Raw genomic sequence first — 27,653 nt, forward strand, 5'->3', positions numbered from 1 at the left:
TCCTACATTTGTAAGATCACATTTATTAGGGCCTCCCGGCTGGCGCAGTGGTTAAGGGCGCCAGCTGTGCCACCAGAGACTCTTTGGGTTCGTGCCCAGGCTCTGTCGTAACCGGCCGTGACCGGGAGGTCCGTGGGGTGACGCACAATTGGCCTAGCGTCGTCCGGGTTAGGGAGGGTTTGGCCGGTAAGGAAATCCTTGTCTCATCGCGCACCAGCGACTCCTGTGGCGGGCCGGGCCTGTGGCGGGTGTTTCCTCCGACACATTGGTGCAGCTGGCTTCCGGGTTGGATGGTGCTGTGTTAAGAAGCAGTGCGGCTTGGTTGGGTTGTGTATTGGAGGATGCATGACTTTCAACCTTCGTCTCTCTTGAGCCCGTACGGGAGTTGTAGCGATGAGACAAGATAGTAGCTACTAAACAATTGGATACCACGAAATTGGGGAGAAAAAGAGGTCAAATTCAAAAAAATAAAAATATTACATTTTTTAGCTTTGCAACTTCTGGGCCTGATTATCTAACTTCTTATCAAATTTCCCAAAGTACAAACATTCAGCCAGTTCAGCCAACCTCCATGTTAATGATGAATCAGTTTATCGATTACTACAAGCAGACGGTTGGCAGTGAACGCCTCTTAAAGTTCCCTCTTCTTCTGCACGATGACATGTTAAAGGAAAACTGGGTTGCGTTCATTAGGGGAAGCATTGGAAAATGTGCGTTTCCAGGTAGTCCCACACTGTTTCGGTCTGTTTTGATGGAGCCTAATGGACATGATCCTGTTGGTAAAGCCCTCCTAAGTAATTTAGAGTGTAGATATCCAAGTGGCCTGAACAGAACTACACTTGTTGTTCAGGACTCCTGTGGTTGAGCCATACATTGACCTACGTTGTGGCGCCAGTAACAGGACGCGTTGCCGTATCTAAACCACTGCATCACCTTTTGATCCGATTCCCTCGCTCACCTTCCACCCCCTCTGTGACAGACTGAAGCAGGGGATGTGCTTTGAAAACTACAACAGCAGTAGCATCCAGACTAGAGGTATAGATAGATACATCATCACTTAGTCTAGAAGGAATGTCAGTGGAAATGTGTACTGCGAAGAGTTTCTATCCCTCCTGCCGTTCTGACATGTAAAAAGGAAGAGAGAGAGGAAGAGGAGAGAGCGAGAGAGAAGGAGATGGAGAAAGAGAGGGATTTTTAAAAAAAGAGTTCAGGTGTGCAAGAGGAGAAACAGCAGAGAAACTCTTCAGACGATCAATGCTGTAGTAGACGTTTGAAGGCAGCCATCCATCCAGCAGTTCTGTTCTCTCTCTCCTCTCAAATCTCACGCTGCCTCCACTGCAGTAGCAGCTCCATCAGTCTGATCTAATGCTGCAGTCACTAGTCTCAGCCCTCAGAGAGAGAGAGAGAGAGCACCAGATATGTGCCAGTCCTGACGGGCCCGTATTAAACATATTCATTTTGTAACCGTCTATTTATTTTATTTCAGAATGGAAGTACTGGTGGTTACAGACTATCTTAAGATGAATGCACTAATTGTAATTCACTCTGGATAAGCGTCTGCTAAATGACTAAACTTTGAAATGTAAATGTAGGTGGAAGTTGAAAAGAGAACAACACTGGTATGTTTCTTTGTGTGTTGCATGGTGAGATGGTTATCTGGGTGATTTGGTTGAAATGACTATTGATTTCAAGATTTGTAATTCTTCCTATCACAGAACATTCCTGACGTTCCAAGAACCTGTCTGAATCCAGAGCACCACGCACTAAGGACTCCTGGCATTATAACCTTGATCCTAACCCCTGACCTCTGGCCATCCACAGCCTCATCCATTTTACAGCTCTGACAAGAGATAAGACTTAGCATATCAAACACTCCATTCCATATGAGCATAAAGAACACATTTAGATAAAAAATCATGTTGTAATGGGGAAAAAAACATTGTTGTCTGACATTTTCAATAACAAAAAGTTCCAGGGGGTAGAAAACTCGCATGCTATGTTGGAGCCTTTCATCATTTACAAGGGAAAGTTAACGTAAATAATCAACACGACAAAATCCATGAAAGCCAGGAGGGAACTACAATATCGGTTTTGTTGTCTTCTCTTTCTTTGCCTTGCAGGGGGATGTGAGTATTAGTAAAGCGTTTGTCGTTTCACAAAATGCGTACTTCCCACAAAACTGTTAGTACAAGCACCCCAAAAATAGAAATGTACTTCTGAAGAGGAGAGCGATAACCTAAGGGTTCCTTGCCAAAAGTATATTTGTCCTTTTATCTTCCAGTCCGATTTTTCTTTGGCAAATGAATGGTAGAGTGGACAGAGCAGAGGAGGAGGGTGACACAGCTGCAGTCTGTACAGGGTTTCTGGGAAGAATGGGGAGGCTTAGTGATGCAGTGGGTAAGGGGGGATAGGGGGTCATCCAGAGTCTTTCCCATCAGGCAGCGTATGGGGCTCGTTTCACTGTGTGCCTTCTGTCACCCGCTAAGCGTCGTACTTCTTCCCCGTTCTATGGATTTGGTGGAACAGTGTCATGGAGAACGCCATACCGAGGAGCTGCAGAGGAGAGGGAGAACACAGTGAATTTGAAGTCTAAATGGGTTTTATTATTGTTATTGACACAATGAATGGTACAGTGCAGCCAGCTCTGAGTGATGTGTATACAGATGTAAGATCTTAATTTGAGCCAGTTTGCTACAGCAGGAAAAAAATCTTGCAGCCACAGGAAATGCAAATTATTATTTGGATTATAATTAATGGATATTTTTGTCAGACATTAAGTATCTGGTATAAAAAAAAAATATTGTCTGTGTCAAATCAAATTGTATTAGTCACATGCGCCGAATACAACAGCGAAATGCTTACTTACGAGCCCCTAACCAACAGTGCAGTTAAAAAAAAATATGGATAAGAATAAGAGATAAAAGTAACAAGTAATTAAAGAGCAGCAGTAAAATAACAATAGCGAGACTATATACACAGGGGGGTACCAGTATAGAGTCAATGTGCGGGGGGCACCGGTTAGTTTAGGTATTATGTACATGAAGGAAGAGTTATTAAAGTGACTATGTATTGATGACAACAGAGTATCAGTGGTGTAAAGAGGGGGGGAGCAATGCAAATAGTCTGGGTAGGCATTTGGCTAGATGTTCAGGAGTCTTATGGCTCTTGGACCTAGACTTGGCGCTCAGGTACCGCTTGCTGTGCAGTAGCAGAGAGAACAGCCTATGACTAGCGTGGCTGGAGTCTTTCACAATTTTTAGGGTCTTCCTCTGACACTGCCTGGTATGGAGGTCCTGGATGGCAGGAAGCTTTACCCTTGTGATGTAATGGGCCGTTTGCACTACCCTCTGTAGTGCCTTGCAGTCAGAGTCCGAGCAGTTGCCATACCAAGCAGCGATGCAACCAGTCAGGCTCTCGATGGTGCAGCTGTACAACCTTTTAAGGATCTGAGGACCCATGCCAAATTTTTTCAGTCTCCTGAGGGGAAATAGGTTTTGTCGTGCCCTCTTCACGACTGTCTTGGTGTGCTTGGACCATGTTGGGGCGGCAGGTAGCCTAGTGGTTAGACTGTTGGACTGGTAACTGAAAGGTTGCAAGAGCAAATCCCTGAGCTGATAAGGTACAAATCTGTCATTCTGCCCCTGAAGGAGGCAGTTAACCCACTGTTCCTAGGCTGTCATTGAAAATAAGAATTTGTTCTTAACTGACTTGCCTAGTTAAATAAATAAAAAATTGTTTGTTGGTGATGTGGACACCAAGGAACTTGAAGCTTTCAACCTGCTCCACTGTAGCCCCGTCGATGAGAATGGGGGCGTGCTTGGTCCTGTAGTCCACGTATAAGTATTTTCAAATACACAGTCAAAAACAAGTACTTTTATTTGAGTATTTGAATCGTTAATTGTAAAAAATAAAAAAATTAAATACTTGACCAAATTGTATTTAAGAAGATTTTCAAATAATTCTTTAAAAAAACTATTTTTAAATACCTGGGTAAACGCATGCAAGTGTATTTGAGTCAGTGTATTCAAATTTTTTTAATACTTCCAAAACTTCGGACGTTTGTGATATTTGAAATCGTATTTGAAACCTGGTCAGACTTTTGTAGCGGTTGATTTTTTGTAAGGTAAAATCAAGTCTGAAATTTCTAAGGGAAATTACAAACTTCAGAAGCCTATTTAAACCTCAAATACTCTACAAGTTGCAGAAAGTTCTCCTGCAACAGGGTGATAAAATGAAGATCCTACATCTGTACTGTGCTACACTAGTGTTGTGTTACCTCTCTCTCTCCACACATAACAAGCTTCCTCTGTATCTCACTGAAGGAATAACGTGAGATAAGTGAGCGCATTATGTCAATTAGGCGAATTTTGATGCACCTGAAAAAAATGGTATTCTCTTTGAAGTTTTCCATTAAGAAATAGCCTGTGATACGCACGACTACTTTCACATCAAACAAAGTCGGAAGGCTGATCCTAAATTCTTTATCTGAAGCAGTAAGGACGGGAGTGAGTGGTACTCTTTATTATAGAACAGACCTGGGTTCAAATACTATTTAAAATATTTTAAAAACCTTCAGCGTTTGCCTTAGCCTGCCTGGAGTGCCATATGGATGGGGTTCACAGTTTTGAGACTGAAACCAGGTCTGTTACAGAAGCAGACTGCACTTACTGCAGCCAAAAGTTACCTTGAGTGTGTAATCACAGTTATTATACCAGTCTCCAGAGCAAGGCTAAGCACACACCACAGATCACACCCCAAACCATACACTGTCACACACAGACCCACACCCTTGTTGTGTATATGTACTGACATGTATGTGTAACCAATAGATGCACACACACACTACATGTTCATGTTTTGAAATGTATGTCAATTGTAAAGTCTTGTCTGTAATGTATTTTTCGTTAGGTGTCGGACCCCTGGCATACAGGTGTACTGTACTGTCTCACTAATGGGCTGTGGGATGTTATCTAGGTGGTGGGGTCAGGTCAAAGGTCAAAGCCCTGCAGAGGAAAGGGGAAGGGTCTATTGCCCTTCTGCTGCTGCATGCTCAGCCTACTATATACTATGCTTTAGAGGAGATCCAGATCCCCATTCTCTGTCATTCTCTTTCCTGCTCTCTTTCTCTCCCTCCCTCTCAAACACCCTATGCAAATGTTAGGTGTGTTTGGGATTTGTGTGTGTGCAGACAGAAGCATACCATCCCTGTGGTACAGTCTAAAATCATGGTGACTACACTAGTCTACATGAAAGAGATTGGGCTCTGCTGCCTCTGAGACAGAGGGTAGGTGATAGCAGAGTGACAGAATGTTGGAGTTAGACAGGTTGGGAAGACAGGAAGGGTAGACAAGGAGACAGACAGGTAGGGAAGACAGGAAGGGTAGACAAGGAGCAGACAGGTAGGGCACAGAGAATCACACAATAACAGAAGATAGTCAGACAAAAAGGAAAGTGAGTCAGACTTCTGAGTTGGGTACTTTAGGTTAGTCAGAGAGACAGACCACAAGGAGAGAGAGACAGACAGGTACTTTAGGTTAGTCAGAGAGACAGCCAGGTACTTTAGGTTAGTCAGAGAGACAGACCACAAGGACAGAGACAGACAGGTACTTTAGGTTAGTCAGAGAGACAGACAGGTACTTTAGGTTAGTCAGAGACACAGACCACAAGGACAGAGAGACAGACAGGTACTTTAGGTTAGTCATAGAGACAGACCACAAGGACAGAGAGACAGACAGGTACTTTAAGTTAGTCAGAGAGACAGACAGGTACTTTAGGTTAGTCAGAGACACAGACCACAAGGACAGAGAGACAGACAGGTACTTTAGGTTAGTCAGAGAGACAGACCACAAAGACAGAGAGACAGACAGGTACTTTAGGTTAGTCAGAGAGACAGACCACAAGGACAGAGAGACAGTCAGGTACTTTAGGTTGGTCAGAGAGACAGACAGGTACTTTAGGTTAGTAAGATTGCACACCACAAGGACAGCGAGACAGAGATGTACTTTAGGGTAGACAGAGAGTAAGACAAGAAGGACACACATGAGGAACATAGAGATGCAGCAGCATGCTGAGATCTCTTTATCAGGTCTCATATCACTTCCAAGTGTCTGGCTCTGGATCCAGCTCCAGTGTTCGGCACAGCGCCAGGGGGATTTCATTCCCTCAGACAGGACCAGGGTGCACCAGACACCATCTTCAATATTTCAGTATGGCAGAATGTGTGTGTGCTACTACACTCACGGAGCATGGACCTTATTACGGGGCTGTCTCTCACAGGCAGGGTGAGAGAGGAGTCACTCACACACACAGGCTCCATGGAGAGCTTGCTGCTTACCTGCACTACCAAGATGCACATGCCAATGGTTCCCATGAGATGCTTATTGTCATCGAGCCACTCCTCCACCTTCTCATAGCAGCCCTAGGGGACAGAAAGATAACAATAGAAGAGTGAGTGGACACTAGCACCTGACAGAGAGAGAGTGAGAAAGAAGAGAAATAGAAGAGAGAAGGATACAGGGCGATGGAGAAGATATAGAGGAATAGTGATAGTTGATGGAGATGAATAATGGTCTGCCGAAATTGTCAAGCAATTTAAGACGATACATTTTGAATGTGGGAGACATGAAATATTTCAGACAAACAAGGGTATTCAGAAAAGAACACAGACGCAGTTAAATCACTGTAGCTATCATCTCTGGTTCATGCATACGGTTAGATGTTATCGCGAGTTCATTCGCAGGTCACAATTACTCCATTTACTCCATTATCTCCATTTGGCGGGGGGAGTTTGTTACAGTTTCAGCTGTTACAGTGTGTCCTGTCTATACTGAAACATACATGACTATCTGGTCATCCCCGCTGGGCAGGATTACATGGCAAATATTAGAACTGAAGTCCCTGATGTTTTGTATTGTAAATGCTCAGGACCGGCATGTTGTCAGGTCCTCTAGCAATCTCTATGGGGGTACCACAGGGTTCAATTCTCGGGCCGACTCTTTTCTCTGTATATATCAATGATGTTGCTCTTGCTGAGGGCGATTCCATGATCCACCTCTACGCAGACCACACCATTCTGTATACAGTGCCTTGCGAAACTATTCGGCCCCCTTGAACTTTGCAACCTTTTGCCACATTTCAGGCTTCAAACATAAAGATATAAAACTGTATTTTTTTGTGAAGAATCAACAACAAGTGGGACACAATCATGAAGTGGAACGACATTTATTGGATATTTCAAACTTTATTAACAAATCAAAAACTGAAAAATGGTGCGTGCAAAATTATTCAGCCCCCAAAGTTAATACTTTGTAGCGCCACCTTTTGCTGCGATTACAGCTGTAAGTCGCAAGGGGTATGTCTCTATCAGTTTTGCACATCGAGAGACTGACATTTTTTTCCCATCCCTCCTTGCAAAACAGCTCGAACTCAGTGAGGTTGGTTGGAGAGCATTTGTGAACAGCAGTTTTCAGTTCTTTCCACAGATTCTCGATTGGATTCAGGTCTGGACTTTGACTTGGCCATTCTAACACCTGGATATGTTTATTTTTGAACCATTCCATTGTAGATTTTGCTTTATGTTTTGGATCATTGTCTTGTTGGAAGACAAATCTCCGTCCCAGTCTCAGGTCTTTTGCAGACTCCATCAGGTTTTCTTCCAGAATGGTCCTGTATTTGGCTCCATCCATCTTCCCATCAATTTTAACCATCTTCCCTGTCCCTGCTGAAGAAAAGCAGGCCCAAACCATGATGCTGCCACCACCATGTTTGACAGTGGGGGTGGTGTGTTCAGGGTGATGAGCTGTGTTGCTTTTACGCCAAACATAACGTTTTGCATTGCTGCCAAAAAGTTCAATTTTGGTTTCATCTGACCAGAGCACCTTCTTCCACATGTTTGGTGTGTCTCCCAGGTGGCTTGTGGCAAACTTTAAACAACACTTTTTATGGATATCTTAAAGAAATGGCTTTCTTCTTGCCACTCTTCCATTAAGGCCAGATTTGTGCAATATACTGATTGTTTGATTGATTGATTGACTGATTGTTGTCCTATGGACAGAGTCTCCCACCTCAGCTGTAGATCTCTGCAGTTCATCCAGAGTGATCATGGGCCTCTTGGCTGCATCTCTGATCAGTCTTCTCCTTGTATGAGCTGAAAGTTTAGAGGGACGGCCAGGTCTTGGTAGATTTGCAGTGGTCTGATACTCCTTCCATTTCAATATTATCGCTTGCACAGTGCTCCTTGGGATGTTTAAAGCTTGGGAAATCTTTTTGTATCCAAATCCGACTTTAAACTTCTTCACAACAGTATCTCAGACCTGCCTGGTGTGTTCCTTGTTCTTCATGATGCTCTCTGCGCTTTTAACGGACCTCTGAGACTATCACAGTACAGGTGCATTTATACGGAGACTTGATTACACACAGGTGGATTGTATTTATCATCATTAGTCATTTAGGTCAACATTGGATCATTCAGATATCCTCACTGAACTTCTGGAGAGAGTTTGCTGCACTGAAAGTAAAGGGGCTGAATAATTTTGCACGCCCAATTTTTCAGTTTTTGATTTGTTAAAAAAGTTTGAAATATCCAATAAATGTCGTTCCACTTCATGATTGTGTCCCACTTGTTGTTGATTCTTCACAAAAAAATACAGTTTTATATCTTTATGTTTGAAGCCTGAAATGTGGCAAAAGGTCGCAAAGTTCAAGGGGGCCGAATACTTTCGCAAGGCACTGTACTTCTGGCCCTTTCTTGGACACTGTGCTATCTAACCTCCAAACGAGCTTCAATGCCATACAACACTCCTTCCATGGCCTCCAACTGCTCTTAAACGCTAGTAAAACCAAATGCATGCTTTTCAACCGTTCGCTGCCTGCACCTGCACGCCCGACTAGCATCACCACCCTGGATGGTTCCGACCTAGAATATGTGGACATCTTTAAGTACCTAGGTGTCTGGCTAGACTGCAAACTCTCCTTCCAGACTCATATAAAACATCTCCAATCCTAAATCAAATCTAGAGTCGGCTTTCTATTTCGCAACAAAGCCTCCTTCACTCATGCCGCAAAACTTACCCTAGTAAAACTGACTATCCTACCGATCCTCGACTTCGGCGATGTCATCTACAAAATAGCTTCCAATACTCTACTCAGCAAACTGGTTGCAGTTTATCACAGTGCCATCCGTTTTGTTACTAAAGCACCTTATACCAACCACTGCGACCTGAATGCTCTAGTCGGCTGGCCCTCGCTACATATTCGTCGCCAGACCTACTGGCTCCAGATCATCTACAAGTCTATGCTAGGTAAAGCTCCGCCTTATCTCAGTTCACTGGTCATGAACACCCACCCGTAGCACGCGCTCCAGCAGGTGTATCTCACTGATCATCCCTAAAGCCAAAACCTCATTTAGCCGCCTTTCCTTCCAGTTCTCTGCTGCCTGCGACTGGAACGAATTGCAAAAATCTCTGAAGTTGGAGACTTTTATCTCCCTCACCAACTTTAAATATCTGCTATCTGAGCAGCTAACCGATTTCTGCAGCTGTACATAGTCCATCGGTATATAGCCCACCCAATTTACCTACCTCATCCCCATACTGTTTTTATTTTATTTACTTTTCTGCTCTTTTGCACACCAGTATCTCTACCTGCACATGACCATCTGATCATTTATCACTCCAGTGTTAATCTGCGAAATTGTAATTATTCGCCTACCTCCTCATGCCTTTTGCACACAATGTATTTTTTCTACTGTGTTATTGACTTGTTTATTGTTTACTCCATGTGTAACTCTGTGTTGTCTGTTCACACTGCTATGCTTTATCTTGGCCAGGTCGCAGTTGCAAATGAGAACTTGTTCTTAACTAGCCTACCTGGTTAAATAAAGGTGAAAAAAAATATTTAAAAAAATTTGAAATCAAACTGCTTTACGCATAATGAAAGCAAAAGTTTACATGGTGACCAAAAATGCAGACCATTTAAAATCTTAATGATATTCAAAACAATTTAATCCTTATGTTAACACACTTGCAAATGAACTAGTTTAGTAATATAATAATATAATAATAACAATAATAATAGTATAAATAATAATATAATAACATATGTTATTTAGTTAGTTTAGTTTATGTGTCGGGGGGCTAGGGTCAGTTTGTTATATCTGGAGTACTTCTCCTGTCCTATTCGGTGTCCTGTGTGAATCTAAGTGTGCGTTCTCTAATTCTCTCCTTCTCTCTTTCTCTCTCTCGGAGGACCTGAGCCCTAGGACCATGCCCCAGGACTACCTGACATGATGACTCCTTGCTGTCCCCAGTCCACCTGGCTGTGCTGCTGCTCCAGTTTCAACTGACCTGAGCCATAGGACCATGCCCCAGGAATACCTGACATGATGACTCCTTGCTGTCCCCAGTCCACCTGACTGTGCTGCTGCTCCAGTTTCAACTATTCTGCCTTATTATAATTCGACCATGCTGGTCATTTATGAACATTTGAACATCTTGACCATGTTTTGTTATAATCTCCACCCGACACAGCCAGAAGAGGACTGGCCACCCCACATAGCCTGGTTCCTCTCTAGGTTTCTTCCTAGGTTTTGGCCTTTCTAGGGAGTTTTTCCTAGCCACCGTGCTTCTACACCTGCATTGCTTGCTGTTTGGGGTTTTAGGCTGGGTTTCTGTACAGCACTTTGAGATATCAGCTGATGTACGAAGGGCTATATAAATACATTTGATTTGATTTGATTTGATTTGATTTGATTTAGCTTTCATCCATTTAAAAAATATAGATTTTTTTTTTCTGAGCAGAAAAGTGCCCTTTTTTTTCCCAGGCTTGTGACATTGGCAAATACATTGGATTGTTGCACATTACCTAGCCAGTTTGCTACAGCAGGGAAAAAGTCCTGCAGCCACAAGATATGAATTATTTTCTGGATTACAATTAATGGACAAGGGAAAATCAAGTCTGACATTTCAAAGGGAAAATTACAAACTTCAGAAGTCTTTTTAAACAAGTTTAAAATCTTGTGACTGCCCAGTGCCCACCCAGTCTGCTTACCCTTGTCCAAAACATGTTGGTGGAGTTGCGTCCGCATTCTTGGTAGTGCTCCTGGCAGCAGCGGTCGGGCACCATTTTCTCCTTGAGGGCCTCATGCCAATCTGTGTACCCTACCACCCCACAACACTTCCACTGCATGACACACACACACACACACACACACACACACACACACACACACACACACACACACACACACACACACACACACACACACACACACACACACACACACACACACACACACACACACACACACACACACACACACACACACACACACACACACAGTTAGTGCTACCTGTCTGTGAGCCCTTAAACCAAATCTGATAAATACCACAGTAAGTAGTCTACTGTAATGATTGATGCTCCCTGTACAATGCAGTCCCTATGTAGCTTCAAGGAGCCCATAGCATATTTGAAGAAACAATATGGACTTTCCATACTGGATGTTCCGTTAATAATACATTTTTAAACATTCATGGTAAATAAGGCTTCGCTATACAGTAAATGCATTTTTGTACTATCCTGAGGTGAACTTGAGTCCACATGAAAGTTAGTGTGCAGTCATGATGATCCCAGAGTGTTCAGTGTGTTCACATACTACAAACCTCTGCTTGGATGATGTTCCATGCATTCCTAAGGCCTACATTGTTGTCTGTGTTGTACAGAGACAAGCCATCCTTCAGGTCCTGCTTGGCATTCTCACTGACCTGAGGACAGATCACAGACAACACAGAAACCTTGATTACAACAATACGTGCTTCGCATTCTCGCTGACCTGAGGACAGATAACACAACCCTGGGTTAGATAGATAGCTTCAGGTGAGCTAGAAATCCATCCGGAAGAAACATTGAATTATACTGTATATCTATTTGACTTTGACTGACGTCACTCGAATCCCTCCACTGAGCTTACATTTAAATATGCCTTATGTATTGCTATAGCATTTTCCTCTCGACTGGATCTTAACAATAAGACCAGTGCTCATGCCATATCTGGTGGAGATACATATTTCAATGCTTGGCTGTTCCACAGCAGCCCTGTATACCTAGAGGGCTGGGAAACTGCGATAGAATATTGGAGACGGAGAATGGAGATGAGAGTCATTATATTGGGAAATTACACTGTGGAGTGGTTGCTGATTATTTCACAAGGAAGGAAGGAACGGGGCTGGGGCTGGGGAAAGCAATTTGTATCATATTGAAATCTTAAAACGTAAGCACAGTGTCTGTAGAAGTACAAGATTTCCCCCCATTGAAGTGAATGGCACATTTATTGTGCCAATGCGGTCAGTGGAAGATACAAGGATATGCAGTGTGTCTGTCATCTCTAATCTACACTCTGAGATGAAGCACAAACAGACTGACTGAGTTGAACAATGTTGAACAATGTTTCCATTTACATTTTCAGTCGTTTAGACGACGGTCTTATCAAGAGCGACCTACAGTTAAGTGTATTCGTCTTAAGATAGCTGTGTGAGACAACAACATTGTTACTAAAGACTGGCTTGTTGTTTGGTAAAAGGTGAAAATTAATATGAGAGGACCGGACATCAAAGTACAATACTTCTGGACAGGAACTGAGCAGCCAGAGAATAACAACAATCGATTCTTGCTGAGGACATTGAAATATAAGATGACCCTTTGAAAGACCAGTAGTCCCCTACTATTCTGTGTCACAATCAGTGAGCCACAGCAAAACATTTGAACTCATTTGAATTATCTTGAGTGATACATACTGATTCATAATCGGTGTGAAAAAAATAAAACAAGTGTAAATAAATGATTTGCTGAATTAATCATAAGAGAGGAATTTGTTTCTTCAGAGTAATTATAATTTCACAAAGAATAAAAAATTATCATTAATCATGCATAACCCACTTAAATAAGATTACTATAATTTCAAATCATCCTTTTTTTCTCCCTCTCTCTGCCAAAGTGGAGCAGTGTGTGTGTAATGTACCTCATCAGTCGGGAGGAATCATCATATCTGTCTCTTAGTGCTCTCCATAATTTCCCTGCACAATCATCCATCTCTCCCTCTCTCAGCCCCATGTCTCCATCATTTCCCTGCACAATCATCCATCTCTCCCTCTCTCAGCCCCGTGTCTCTATCATTTCCCTGCACAATCATTCATCTCTCCCTCTCTCAGCCCCATGTCTCCATCATTTCCCTGCACAATCATCCATCTCTCCCTCTCTCAGCCCCATGTCTCCATCATTTCCCTGCACAATCATCCATCTCTCCCTCTCTCAGCCCTGTGTCTCCATCATTTCCCTACACAATCATCCATCTCTCCCTCTCTCAGCCCCATGTCTCCATCTCTCCACTATCATCCATCTCTCCCTCTCTCAGCCCTGTGTCTCCATCATTTCCCTGCACAATCATCCATCTCTCCCTCTCTCAGCCCCATGTCTCCATAATTTCCCTGCACAATCATCCATCTCTCCCTCTCTCAGCCCCATGTCTCCATCATTTCCCTGCACAATCATCCATCTCTCCCTCTCTCAGCCCCATGTCTCCATCATTTCCCTGCACAATCATCCATCTCTCCCTCTCTCAGCCCCGTGTCTCCATCATTTCCCTACACAATCATCCATCTCTCCCTCTCTCAGCCCCATGTCTCCATCTCTCCACTATCATCCATCTCTCCCTCTCTCAGCCCCATGTCTCCATCTCTCCACTATCATCCATCTCTCCCTCTCTCAGCCCCATGTCTCCATCTCTCCACTATCATCCATCTCTCCCTCTCTCAGCCCCATGTCTCCATCTCTCCACTATCATCCAGCTCTCCCTCTCTCAGCCCCGTGTCTCCATCTCTCCACTATCATCCAGCTCTCCCTCTCTCAGCCCCGTGTCTCCATCTCTCCACTATCTTCCAGCTCTCCCTCTCTCAGCCCCATGTCTCCATCTCTCCACTATCATCCATCTCTCCCTCTCTCAGCCCCATGTCTCCATCTCTTCACTATCATCCAGCTCTCCCTCTCTCAGCCCCGTGTCCCCATCTCTCCACTATCATCCAGCTCTCCCTCTCTCAGCCCCGTGTCTCCATCTCTCCACTATCATCCAGCTCTCCCTCTCTCAGCCCCATGTCTCCATCTCTCCACTATCATCCAGCTCTCCCTCTCTCAGCCCCATGTCTCCATCTCCCACTGAGTCTCTCTCTACTTTCTCAGCCCCATGTCTCCATCTCCCACTATCATCCATCTCTCCCTCTCTCAGCCCCATGTCTTCATCTCTCCACTATCATTCAGCTCTCCCTCTCTCAGCCCCATGTCTCCATCTCCCACTGAGTCTCTCCCTACTCTCTCCCTCCTTCCTACCTCTCTACTCTCTCAGCCCCATGTCTCCATCTCCCACTGAGTCTCTCAGCACTCTCTCCCTCCTTCCTACCTCTCTGCTCTCTCTTGCTCATTACTGCTCCCCACAGCCACACAATCACAGGACAGAACAGGGGACCATTCATCATTGAGCCCAAAAGCACCTTCTTCGAACCTGGCTTGAAATGCAACATAATGATCAAGTGTTTACCGCAGTTAGCGAGGCATACTAATGACTGCAAAACAAACGACAGGCTTGATCTCTCACTACTTTGATCAATTTTTATCTCTTCACAGCAGAAATGGTTGCAAACACATTGTGTGAGTTCTGATAAAACGCTTGACTCAAGTCTATGCTGATGGTGAAGTAGTTCCCTGATAGCAAAACTATGCCATTCCTAGAGAGAAATCACTCATGATGAGATTAACTTTCCTCAGCACCTGTCAAAATGCATCAACAGAATACCTAAAGGAGACATATTGACAGAGTGTAAAATGTGTCTCATTATGGAGCACACTGTACTGGCTTCCTCTGGGCTGCAGATCCACCTGCATCAGCAGAATAGGATGGGAGCGAGAGAGGCCATCCATCATGTCCAAGCAAGCCAGGGGGATGCGGGCTGCAGGCTGGAGCCATGGCCAGGTGGACGGGATGGACAGTGAGAGGGAGTAAGAGGGAAAGGCCATTACACTACTGTAAGTGATTAGATAAGGAGCCAGCTTCCCACCGGTCACCGTGTGTCTCCGGTGCTGGAGACAGACACACTAACATAGAGGTGGGTTGTGCTGTTTGGTGTTGTCATGACATTGGCCTCTTTGGGTATAGCAACCACATCCCCCTCTCCCTGCCTCCCCCTTTCCTCCTTCAACTAGGCTGCTGTGGTCAGAGGTCGTAAATTCCTGAGAAGACCCTGCCACATGGCCACATAGTAGAGAGAGAGTAGATTTTCATGGAGAACAAAGGAAATCCTTCCACCTCACAGAACTTGAGGTACGAACAAATTTCATGTTCCGGAGAAAGTATAAAAGATCAGTGAAGAATCCAGCTACGAACTGGTTCGTTTGTCACAACTTGGGGAAGCTCATGGGAGACGGTGTGGCCACATTACCATAACGCTCTTTATATAATAGCCTCAGATATGAGGTTTACATCTAATTGTTGTATAAGATGAATGAGTGAGTATGATACTGTTTGTATAACTGTGTAATATGATTTTGGACTGTTTAATGAAGAAAAATACAATTCCCTTCTGAGTTGAACTAAATCAGAGGACCGCTCCTGAGCCCAGTTAGGGTCAGACATCCTGGGACAGCCCTCTTCGGCCCTTCCGAATAAAACCCCCACTCGGGTTTTCGATCAGCAGACTGAGCTTACCTCAATTACGAGATGGCTAAAGGTTACAGAACATGCTTTTCTCCATTAGGATGAGACAAAGGTTGTAGACCATGGCTGAATCTTTTAACCATACCACGTGGTTAAACTCTTAGACTATCGATACCGACAGAATAAGAACAAGTCTTTGATATTAATTACTAGTCTGCAGCTAGGAATTCCGTATCAGTGAACGCGAAGAACGACAACCACCGAAACATCCATTCTATAACGAATGTCACTCTGAACAATCCCCTCTAACCACGACAGAGAGAGAGAGAGAGAGGGAGAGACAGACAATTCTACAAAATAAACAAATTTTTCACCAGCGATCAAGACGACATACTGAGCGTAAATATATATATTGATTGCAATTGTTCCCGAATGAGTGAGCGTTCATGTGCAAAGGATTAGCATTTCAATTGTTAGAATTATCACTCTGTAGTGACCTCTTAGTCGATCCCCACTTCCCTTTTGTCTAACAAACCGCCATGCCAGTTTAACCCACTAGGGCACATTCTCCTATCATTTAATGTAACCACATTTACCTTGTTTGTTTGTTTGTTTGTTTATGCATTTCTGTGAATTACTTAGTTAGTAATAAATAAATTATTTAAGACAATTGAGATATGGATGACTCATAGTGAAGACTGGGTTCGTGCAGATAACCAACAATTTACGACGTTTGTAATGACACTAATGTGAGGTAAAGTAAATAATGAATTAATTTGAAGACTAATTGATCAGATAAAATATCTGAAAAGTTATTTTAGGAAATGATAACTTTGTAATCTGAATATTTTTCCTTGGTGCCCCGACTTCCTAGTTAATTAGTTACGTGATTTATCAGTTGATCGCGTAATAACTCATTACAGAGAATCTTTGATAAAAACTATCAGTCTTCAGTTAATGATAGTAAAGACACGACAGTGTCAATGTGTCCTGCCCTGGCTGCAGGGGGCAAGTGGCTCTGAGATCACTGTAAAGTGTTTCAGAGCAGACAGCCAGTGTGAGAGAGAGGAACACTGCTACCCCCTGCCTGCTAATGACCTACAGACCTGGGGGATGCCTGGCTCCTCTGGCTCCTTTGTCATGGAAGACAATGGCCTTGTTGGAAATCTCTCTTGCCTACTACTTACTAAAACTATATATTGTATACTTATCATACTATTTGTCTTACTTTTTTAAAAACTCTATATTGTTGTGAAAGGGTTCGTAAGAAAGCATTTCACTGTAAAGTCTACACCTGTGGTATTCGGCCATGTGACAAATAAAATGTTAATAAATGTTATTCTCTTCCTCAATAGTGTACAGCGAATTCTACCAGATGAAAAGCCTAAATGAGTATGACATCCTGGCATTTAAAGCATACACATTTTCCTACATTTCATATACTATGAAAGGTCATATTTTCCACATACGGTCTAAGTAGTAGACTGCTTGGGTAAGTACAGGCATTTGGACACGGACCATGATTTTCCTCTGTCATGGAAGACAATTTCTTTCTCTCTCTGGGGCTTGGGTCACTTGGCCAGGTGAATGTAAAGAGAATAGCTTTTTAGTATCAAAGCTTTTTTAAGTAAAATATCCCGTTTGAAAATATACAAAAACATTTTGAGTACATTGTCCATTGTTTTGTTCACTTTCAGAAGTGACATGTTTACATGCTATTATTTTCTTATTTGTGGTGCAGGGAATTACAGCTCCAGCGATTACTACTTTGTAGAAAAGATAGCAGAGGTGACAGCTCCCACACACATCACCTCTGCTACCACTGTTTATCGTGTTGACGTTTCAAGGTCAGAAATTTATTGGAATTGAAAATGAGAATTAGATGACATAGTTGGCGAACCTGGACAAATAAGGGTTACATTCAGGTAAAAATAGGTAAGAAAACCACTAAAGGCCGTGTGACTCACCACACATCTTACAGCTTACATTGTGGTGCCTTAATGCTCACTGAGGGAGAACTATATTGTTGATCAAAGAGAAAATATTTCTTAGACATCCCCACGGTCAAATCCTAGCGTAATCCTCCTGACCTGCTCCCGTTGGATTTGTTCTATCCACAGTTCACTGAACATTCCGCTACCTGGCCAGGGCTGCTACAGAGCACACCTGGGTTCAGATACTACTCACAATCGTTCAAATCATTTTACCGTTTGCTCTAGCCTGCCATTTAATTGCCAGATGGTCAGGTTTTGCACTTTTGCTAATATTCTATTGGTTCCATTGAGACAGGCAAGTTCAATCAAGCCCAGCAAAAGTGTTTGAAATTATTTCAAATAGTATTTGAACCGAGGTCTGCTATTGAGACCCAGCCACACCACCTGGGACACTCTACGATACAGACAGACACACACAGGTGTCCATGCTAAGACCTGGCACAACAACACTCAGCCAGGCTGGGTACCACATGGTATCAGTCACATGGTTTGGAATGGGACAGAGCACCCCACCCAGTGTCCCTTGCTAGTGCTCACGTATATGAGAGACTTAGGCAGATTGGGTTCTACTGTATGTTTGGAACCTGTCCCAGTGCCCCACCCAGTGCCCCTCGCCAGTCCTCACATACAGTAAGATACTCTGGGGGTCATCCCATGTCTGTCACATGGTTTGGAACTGGTCCCAGAGCCCCGCCCTATCTATCTATGCCCCTCCCTCAACAGTTCACATACACAGATCTCCTCCTCTGACCACTAACGGCTTGTTCACTGTCCCTCTAACAGAGAGAAACAACAACAAAAACAGCAGGGCAAAGCCAAGAAGCCAAAAGAGCCCAACAACACAAGTTCATTAATAGAGCTACTCTAATCTCCCTCTATAGACTGTAGAGTGATTAAGGTCAGTGCTGACTGCAGGGGGTCCTGGCTGTGGACCGATAGACAGGGCAAGAGAGTGTAATTGAATGGTGGATGGTGGATAAATAAGGTATGGGTGGGGATTTATAGTACAGTACTACTTTAATTCTCCCCATTTGTCCAGCACTGTGAGATGCCAGAGGGGCTCACAACCCCATACACACTAAAATGCTGTTGCGGTCTTCTAGCAGGGGCAAGAAGAAGCAGCAAAACCTCCAACCACTCCTGAAACCCTCTAGGGCCCGGACATCGCCCCGTCCTCCCTGATTCTCCATCCTCCCTTTCCCCAAATCAAATGGAGACAAATGTTATTTGTCACATGCTTCATAAACAACAGCTGTAGACAGTGAAATGAAATGCTTACTTACAGGTCGTTTTCCAACCATGCAGAGTTCAAGATACAAGTAGAATAAAACAGAAATAGCGACACGAGGAATGAATAATGCATAACAATAAGGAGTAAAAAATAACATGGCTATATACAGGGAGTAACAGTGCTGAATCCATGTGCAGGGGTACTGGTAATTGAGGTAGCTATGTACATATTGGTAAGGGTAAAGTGATTAGGCAACAGGAAATATAATAGACAGTAACAGCAGCATATGTAGTGAGTGTGAAAGAGTGTGTGTGTGTGTGTGTGTGTGTGTGTGTGTGTGTGTGTGTGTGTGTGTGTGTGTGTGTGTGTGTGTGTGTGTGTGTGTGTAGCGTCAGTATGCATTAGGGATGCAACAGTACGTTGTCAAACCTTTCGGTATGCCCCCTACGGTTCAATACGCACACGTGAACCGCAGAATTACGATATGCCTGTAATTTTCCTATAATTTCCAAAACTTGCTTATTGTGCTGCAGATTACACACAAGTTGTACATTCAGATCCACAGAACCAAACGCCCAGCTTGTGAACAGGCAAGGTAGGCAACTGCTTGGGGCCCCAGGCCGTTAGGGGGCTCCTGAGGGCTGACAAACTTTACTCCACAGCAATGTCTCAAAATGTAGCAACTGCAGTGACCGCAACCCTCCCCCTTAAACAACCTATGGACGATTAGCAGTGACATCTCAGTAGGAAACCTCCCTAAAGGGGACCCATGAAGAAAGGGAAAACTAAAAACAAATATTCTCTCAGCTCCAACCTGACAATGGCGAGCGATAGCGAGACAGAGTGAAGCAAATTTGAAGAGGCACCACCGTCTTTCAAATCCGCTGTGTGGGAACATTTTGGATTCAGCGTTCAATACAATGACGAGGGTAAGAAGACCATAAACAAACAAAGTACAGTCTGCAAGCATTGTGTCAATTATGTGGCCATCACCTGGCCATATCCCTTGCAGCTGGAGCAAGGAGAGTCCACTCGTTAGCTAAAACACAACAATCTCTCGCCGTTGTCTTCCAACGACAATTTGCAACAAATTCAGAAAAACAAAGAAATAATGAAAGCATTGGGAGTATTCATAGCCAAACATTTGCAGCCCCATTCGGTGGTTACTGACTCAGGATTCCGTCACCTGATGAAAAAAATGTAACCATGTTACAATGTCCCCTCCCGCACACATTTCAGCGGAAAAGTAATTCCCAAACTCTATGAAACATCACGGAGAGAAATTGAAAATAAATTGACACATACAACCTATCTAGCTCTCTCCACTGATAGTTGGACATCCAGAGCAACTCAAAGCTACCTCTCTGTGATGGTTCACTATGTACTGGAAGCTACCTCACTGTGATGGTTCACTATGTACTGGAAGCTACCTCACTGTAATGGTTCACTATGTACTGGTTTGGGAGATGAAGAGCTACGTGTTGCAAACTCGTCCCCTGTATGAGTGTCATACAAGTGCAAACTTAAATATAAAGATACAGAAATCGTACCGTTACCGTGGCCCACAAACCGTGATACATACCGAACGGTGGGCCCACTGTACTGTTGTATCCCTGGTATGCATGTGTTCGCATGTTACTCCGCCAACTCGGATGTCCTAGCCGTGTCTGAATCCTGGCTTAGGAAGGCCACCAAAAATCCTGAAATTTCCATCCCTAACTATAACATTTTCTGACAAGATAGAACTGCCAAAGGGGTTGGAGTTGCAATATACTGCAGAGATAGCCTGCAGAGTTCTATCATATTACCCAGGTCTGTGCCCAAACAATTTGAGCTTCTACTTTTAAAAATCCACCTTTCCAGAAACAAGTCTCTCATAGTTGCAGCTTGTTATAGACCCCCTTTAGCCCCCAACTGTGCCCTGGACACCATATGCGAATTGATTGCCCCCCATCTATCTTCAGAGTTCATACTGTTAGGTGACCTAAACAGGGACATGCTTAACCTGTTGGATCTCTAGGGGCGCTATTTCATTTTTGGATAAAAAACGTTCCCGTTTTAAGCGCGATATTTTGTCACGAAAGATGCTCGACTATGCATTGACAGTTTTTGAAAGAAAACACTCTGAAGTTTCAGAATCTGCAAAGATATTGTCTGTAAGTGCCCCAGAACTCATTCTACAGGAGAAACCAAGATGATGCGTCAAGCAGGAAATGAGCAGAATCTCTGAAGCTCTGTTTTCCATTGTCTCCTTATATGGCTGTGATTGCGCAAGGAATGAGCCTACACTTTCTGTCGTTTCCCCAAGGTGTTAGCAGCATTGTGACGTATTTGTAGGCATATCATTGGAAGATTGACCATAAGAGACTACATTTTCCAAGTGTCCGCCTGGTGTCCTGCGTGGAATTCGGTGCGCAAACGCCAGCTGCTTGTACTTTTCCATTTGATTGAGGGGAGAAACCATGCTTCCACGAACGATATATAATTGAAGAGATATGTGAAAAACACCTTGAGGATTGATTCTAAACAACGTTTGCCATGTTTTCAGTCGATATTATGGAGTTAATTTGGAAAAAAGTTCGCGTTTTGAGGACTGAATTTTCATATTTTTTTTGGTAGCCAAATGTGATGTAGAAAACGGAGCTATTTCGAATTCACAAAGAATCTTTTTTGGAAAAACTGAGCATCTGCTATCTAACTGAGAGTCTCCTCATTGAAAACATCCGAAGTTCTTCAAGGCTTTTATTTGAAGGCTTTTATGTTTTTATTGAAATCTTGCGTGCTGGATGCTAACGCTAATGCTAACGCTAAATGCTACGCTAGCTAGCCACTTTTACACAAATGATTGTTTTCCTATGGTTGAGAAGCATATTTTGAAAATCTGAGATGACAGTGTTGTTTACAAAAGGCTAAGCTTGAGAGATGGCATATTTATTTCATTTCATTTGCGATTTTCATGAATAGTTAACGTTGCGTTATGGTAATGAGCTTAGGTCTGTAAATAGAATCCCGGATCCGGGTTTGGTCGACGCAACAGGTTAACACCCCGGCCGTCCTACAATCTAAGCCAGATGCCCTCAATCTCACACAAATTATCAAGGAACCTACCAGGTACAACCCTAAATCTATAACCATGGGCACCCTCTTAGATATCATCCTGACCAACCTGCCCTCTAAATAGACCTCTGCTGGACCAGGATCTCAGCGATCACTGCCTCATTGCCTGCATGCGTAATGGGTCCGCGGTCAAACGACCACCCCTCATCACTGTCAAACACTCCCTAAAACACTTCAGCGAGCAGGCCTTTCTAATTGACCTGGCCAGGGTATCCTGGAAGGATATTGACCTCATCCCGTCAGTAGAGGATGCCTGGTTGCTCTTTAAAAGTGCTTTCCTAGGGCCTCCCTGGTGGCGCAGTGGTCTAGGGCACTGCACTGCATCGCTGTGCTACCAGAGACTCTGGGTTGGATGCGAGCTGTGTTAAATAGCAGTGCGGCTTATTTGGGTTGTGTTTCGGAGGACGCATGACTTTGGACCATCGTCTGTCCCGAGCCCGTACGGGAGTTGTAGCGATGAGACAAGAAAGTAACTACTAACAATTGGATACCACGAAATTGGGGAGAAAAAGGGGCTACATTTTTTTTAAGTGCTTTCCTCACCATCTTAAATAAGCATGCCCAATTCAAAAATGTTGAACTAAGAACAGATATAGCCCTTGGTTCACCCCAGACTTGACTGCCCTTCACCAGCACATAAACATCCTGTGGCATACTGTATTAGATGAACAGGAACCAATATACTCAGTCAGTTAGGAAAGCTAAGGTCAGCTTTTGAAACAGAAATTTGCATCCTGCAGCACTAATTCCAAAAGTTTTGGGACACTGTAAAGACCATGGAGAATAAGAGCACCTCCTCCAGCTGCCCACTGCACTGAGGCTAGGAAACACTTTCACCACCGATAAACCTACGATAATCAATCATTTCAATAAGCCTTTTTCTATGGCTCGCCATGCTTTCCACCTGGCTACCCCTACCCCAGCCAACATCTCAGCACCCCCTGCAGCAACTTGCCCAAGCCCCCCCCCCCCTGCTTTCACCCAAATCCAGATAGCTGATGTTCTGAAAGAGCTGCAAAATCTGGATCCCTACAAATCAGCTAGACTAGACAATCTGGACCCTCTCTTTCTGTAATTAACTGCCAAAATTGTTGCAACCCCTATTACTAGCCTGTTCAACCTCTCATTCGTATTCTTTGAGATCCCCAAAGATTGGAAAGCTGCCGTAGTCATCTCCACACTCTAGACTCAAACTGTTATAGACCTATATCTATCCTACCCTGCCTTTCTAAGGTCTTCGAAAGCCAAGTTAACAAACAGATCACTGACCATTTCGAATCTCACCGTACCTTCTCCGCTATGCAATCTGGTTTCCGAGCTGGTCATGGGTGCACCTCAGCCACACTCAAGGTCCTATTCAACATCATAACCGCCATCGATAAAAGACAGTACTGTGCAGCCGTCTTCATCGACCTGGCCAAGGCTTTTGACTCTGGCAATCACCACATTCTTATCGGCAGACTCACTAGCCTTGGCTTCTCAAATGACTGCCTCGCCTGGTTCACCAACCACTTCTCAGACAAATTTCAGTGTGTCAAATCAGAGGGCCTGTTGTCCGGACCTCTGGCAGTCTCTATGGGGGTGCCACAGAGGTTCAATTCTCAGGCCGACTCTTTTCTCTGTATATATCAATGATGTCGTTCTTGCTGCTGGTGATTCTCTGATCCACCTCTATGCAGACGACACCATTCTGTATACATCTGGCCTTTCTTTGGAAACTGTGTTAACAAACCTTCAAACGAACTTCAATGCCATACAACACTCCTTCTGTGTCCTCCAACTGCTGTTAAATGCTAGTAAAACTAAGTGCATGCTTTTCAACCTATTGCTTCCCGCACCCTCCCGCCAGACTAGCATCACTACTCTGGATGGTTCTGACTTAGAATATGTGGACAACTAAAAATACCTAGGTGTCTGGTTAGACTATAAACTCTCCTTCCAGACTCACATCAAGCATCTCCAATCCAAAATTAAATCTAGAATTAGCTTCCTATTTCGCAACAAAGCATCCGTCACTCATGCTGCCAAACATACCCTCATAAAACGGACTATCCTACCGATCCTTGACTTTGGCGACGTCATTTACAAAATAGCCTCCAACACTCTACTCAGCAAACTGGATGTAGTCTATCACAGTGCCATCCATTTTGTCACCAAACCCCATATACTACCCACCACTGCGACCTGTCTGCTCTCGTTTCCTGGCTCTCACTGCATATTTGTCGCCAAACCCACTGGCTCCAGGTCATCTATAAGTCGTTGCTAGGTAAAGCCCCGCCATATCTCAGTTCACTGGTCACCATAGCAACACCCACCCGTAGCACACGCTCCAGCAGGTATATTTTTCTGGTCATCCCCAAAGCCAACATTTCCTTTGGCCTGGAGTCATATCTCTCTCAAGCATCAGCTGTCAGAGCAGCTTACCGATCACTGTACCTGTACTTGGCCAATCTGTAAATAGCATACCCAACTCCCTCATCCCCATATTGTTACTTATCCTCTTGCTCATTTGCACACGAGTATCTCTACTTGCACATCATCATCTGCACATCTATCACTCCAGTGTTAATGCTAAATTGTAAATATTTCGCCTCTATGGCCTATGTATTGCCTTACCTCTCTACTCTTCTACATTTGCACACACTGTACATAGATTTTTCTATTGTAATATTGAATGTACGTTTGTTTAATGTGTAACTCTGTGTTGTTGTTTTTGTCAGAATGCTTTGCTTTATCTTGGCCAGGTCGCAGTTGTAAACGAGAACTTGTTCTCAACTGGCCTACCTGGTTAAATAAAAGGTGAATTATAATATATATATATATATATTATATATATATTATATTATATATCTATATATAAAGATAGTGGGGCAAAAAAAGTATTCAGTCAGCCACCAATTTAGCAAGTTCTCCCACTTAAAAAGTGGCCTGTAATTTTCACCATAGGTACACTTCAACTATGACAGACAAAATGAGGAAAAAAAATCCAGAAAATCACATTGTAGGATTTTTTATGAATTTATTTGCAAATTATGGTGGAAAATAAGTATTTGGTCGATAACAAAAGTTTATCTCAATACTTTGTTGTATACAATACATGGCAATGACAGAGGTCAAACGTTTTCTGTAAGTCTTCACAAGGTTTTCACACACTGTTGCTGGTATTTTGGCCCATTCCTCCACGCAGATCTCCTCTAGAGCAGTGATGTTTTGGGGCTGTTGCTGGGCAACACGGACTTTCAACTCCCTCCAAAGATTTTCTATGGGGTTGAGATCTGGAGACTGGCTAGGCCACTCCAGGACCTTGAAATGCTTCTTACAAAGCCACTCTTTCGTTGACCGGGCGGTGTGTTTGGGGTCATTGTCATGCTGGTTTTTACTCAAAATCTCACGATACATGGCCCCATTCATTCTTTCCTTTACACGGATCAGTCGTCCTGGTCCCTTTGCAGAAAAACAGCCCCAAAGAATGATGTTTCCACCTACCATGCTTCACAGTAGGTATGGTGTTCTTTGGATGCAACTCAGCATTCTTTGTCCTCCAAACACGATGAGTTGAGTTTTTACCAAAAAGTTATATTTTGGTTTCATCTGACCATATGACATTCTTCCAATCTTCTTCTGGATCATCCAAATGCTCTCTAGCAAACTTCAGACGGGCCTGGACATGTACTGGCTTAAGCACGGGGACACGTCTGGCACTGCAGGATTTGAGTCCCTGGCGGCGTAGTGTGTTACTGATGGTAGGCTTTGTTACTTTGGTCCCAGCTCTCTGCAGGTCATTCACTAGGTCCCCCCGTGTGGTTCTGGGATTTTTGCTCACCGTTCTTGTGATCATTTTGACCCCACGGGGTGAGATCTTGCATGGAGCCCCAGATCGAGGGAGATTATTAGTGGTCTTGTATGTCTTCCATTTCCTAATAATTGCTCCCACAGTTGATTTCTTCAAACTAAGCTGCTTACCTATTGCAGATTCAGTCTTCCCAGCCTGGTGCAGGTCTACAATTTTGTTTCTGGTGTCCTTTGACAGCTCTTTGGTCTTGGCCATAGTGGAGTTTGGAGTGTGACTGTTTGAGGTTGTGGACAGGTGTCTTTTATACTGATAACAAGTTCAAACAGGTGCCATTAATACAGGTAATGAGTGGAGGACAGAGGAGCCTCTTAAAGAAGAAGTTACAGGTCTGTGAGAGCCAGAAATCTTGCTTGTTTGTAGGTGACCAAATACTTATTTTCTACCATAATTTGCAAATATATTCATTAAAAATCCTACAATGTGATTTTCTGGATTTTTTTTCTCATTATGTCTGTCATAGTTGAAGTGTACCTATGATGAAAATTACAGGCCTCTCTCCTCTTTTTAAGTGGGAGAACTTGCACAATTGGTGGCTGACTAAATACTTGTAGTATATATATATATATATATATATATATATATATGTAGTATATGTGTGTGTGTGTGTGTGTGTGTGTGTGTGTGTGTGTGTGTGTGAGTATGTTGGTAGAGTCCAGCGTGTGTGCATAGAGTCAGTGCAAGTGTGTTAGTGCAAAAAGGGTCAATTTCCGTTTAGTCCTGGTAGCCATTTGATTAGCTATTTAGCAGTCTTGTATCACAGTCTATGGCTTGTGTGCCTGGAGTCATTAACGTTAGCATAGGGTAGCTGACCCAGAATGAGGCCACGGCGCTGAAGACAGATGATAGTCATTTTTTGTCTGGCCTTGCCATCTGCTGTAGTCAGATAGTGGGTCACTGCAGGGCCAGAATTAGTATACTGGAGGGCTTTCATCAGAGATGAAGCCTGTGTTTGCTTATTTTGAACTGCAATGGAAAGAGACGTACCTGAGTCTCTGCCATACCTGGAGGCAAGACTCCCACTGCAGAGCCACCGTGGGAGAAGGGGAAAATACTAGCCTGGAATTAAAAACTGATATGCTATGTTTCAGTGATGAAATTAAGCATATCAACTAGATTCCAGGCTAGGAAGATACTCCCATATTCCAGTGAACTGACATATCCCAAGATGGTAGCACCTCCATATCATGTGGTATCACAAACACCAGAGCATACTCATGCCTTGTGATTTCCATATCAAAAAGCCTTGGTAAACTAGCCATACTTCTGATCGCAGAGCTCGAGGATGGGGGAGAGTCTAACACGAGATATAAATATATATAGAGCGAGAGAGAGAAAAAATAAACAAATAAATAACGAGAGCGATAGAGAGAAAGCAAAAGAGAGAGAATGAGAAAGAAAATTAAAAAACAAAACCAATTATGTTCAGGGCCTACAAATCGCTCCATACTCTCTCCTCACCATTCTGATATCCAGTAGCCTCATGTAATGTCACAGTCTGAACACAGTCTGAATAATCCTGTGCTGAACTATTCCTGACCTGATTCGGAGTTCCTGAACTAAGAAAAGCAAGACATGCCACATTCAATAACACACAATTTGCCGTAACAGCTTTACATTTGAATGACACTTAGAGACCAACAAAAGAAGATACATTTCAGGCCATCCGCGTTATCGTCCCTTCATCTAACCTTAATGTGCAAGTGGAGTTCACACCGCTACCATCCTGTTCAAACCACTGCCTGTTTACACCGCTACCATCCAGAA

At 43.5% G+C, this 27,653-nt stretch overlaps 1 protein-coding gene across 1 annotated transcript in view; it reads right to left on the bottom strand.

The window, feature by feature from the left end:
* Positions 1 to 1,200: 1,200 nt before the first annotated feature.
* LOC139374177 (tetraspanin-9-like) overlaps positions 1,201 to 27,653 on the bottom strand; it is a 142,208-nt gene continuing 115,755 nt past the window's right edge. Inside the window, exons 4-7 of the mRNA XM_071115193.1 lie at positions 11,658 to 11,759; positions 11,047 to 11,178; positions 6,335 to 6,418; positions 1,201 to 2,553 (exon numbers count right to left, since the gene is read on the bottom strand). Of these exons, the coding sequence (XP_070971294.1) occupies positions 2,482 to 2,553; positions 6,335 to 6,418; positions 11,047 to 11,178; positions 11,658 to 11,759 (390 nt within the window). The 3' untranslated portion in view covers positions 1,201 to 2,481. The remainder of the gene's footprint in view (positions 2,554 to 6,334; positions 6,419 to 11,046; positions 11,179 to 11,657; positions 11,760 to 27,653) is intronic.

Source organism: Oncorhynchus clarkii, chromosome 2 (assembly GCF_045791955.1).
Source record: "Oncorhynchus clarkii lewisi isolate Uvic-CL-2024 chromosome 2, UVic_Ocla_1.0, whole genome shotgun sequence".
NCBI classification, from domain to species: domain Eukaryota; kingdom Metazoa; phylum Chordata; class Actinopteri; order Salmoniformes; family Salmonidae; genus Oncorhynchus; species Oncorhynchus clarkii.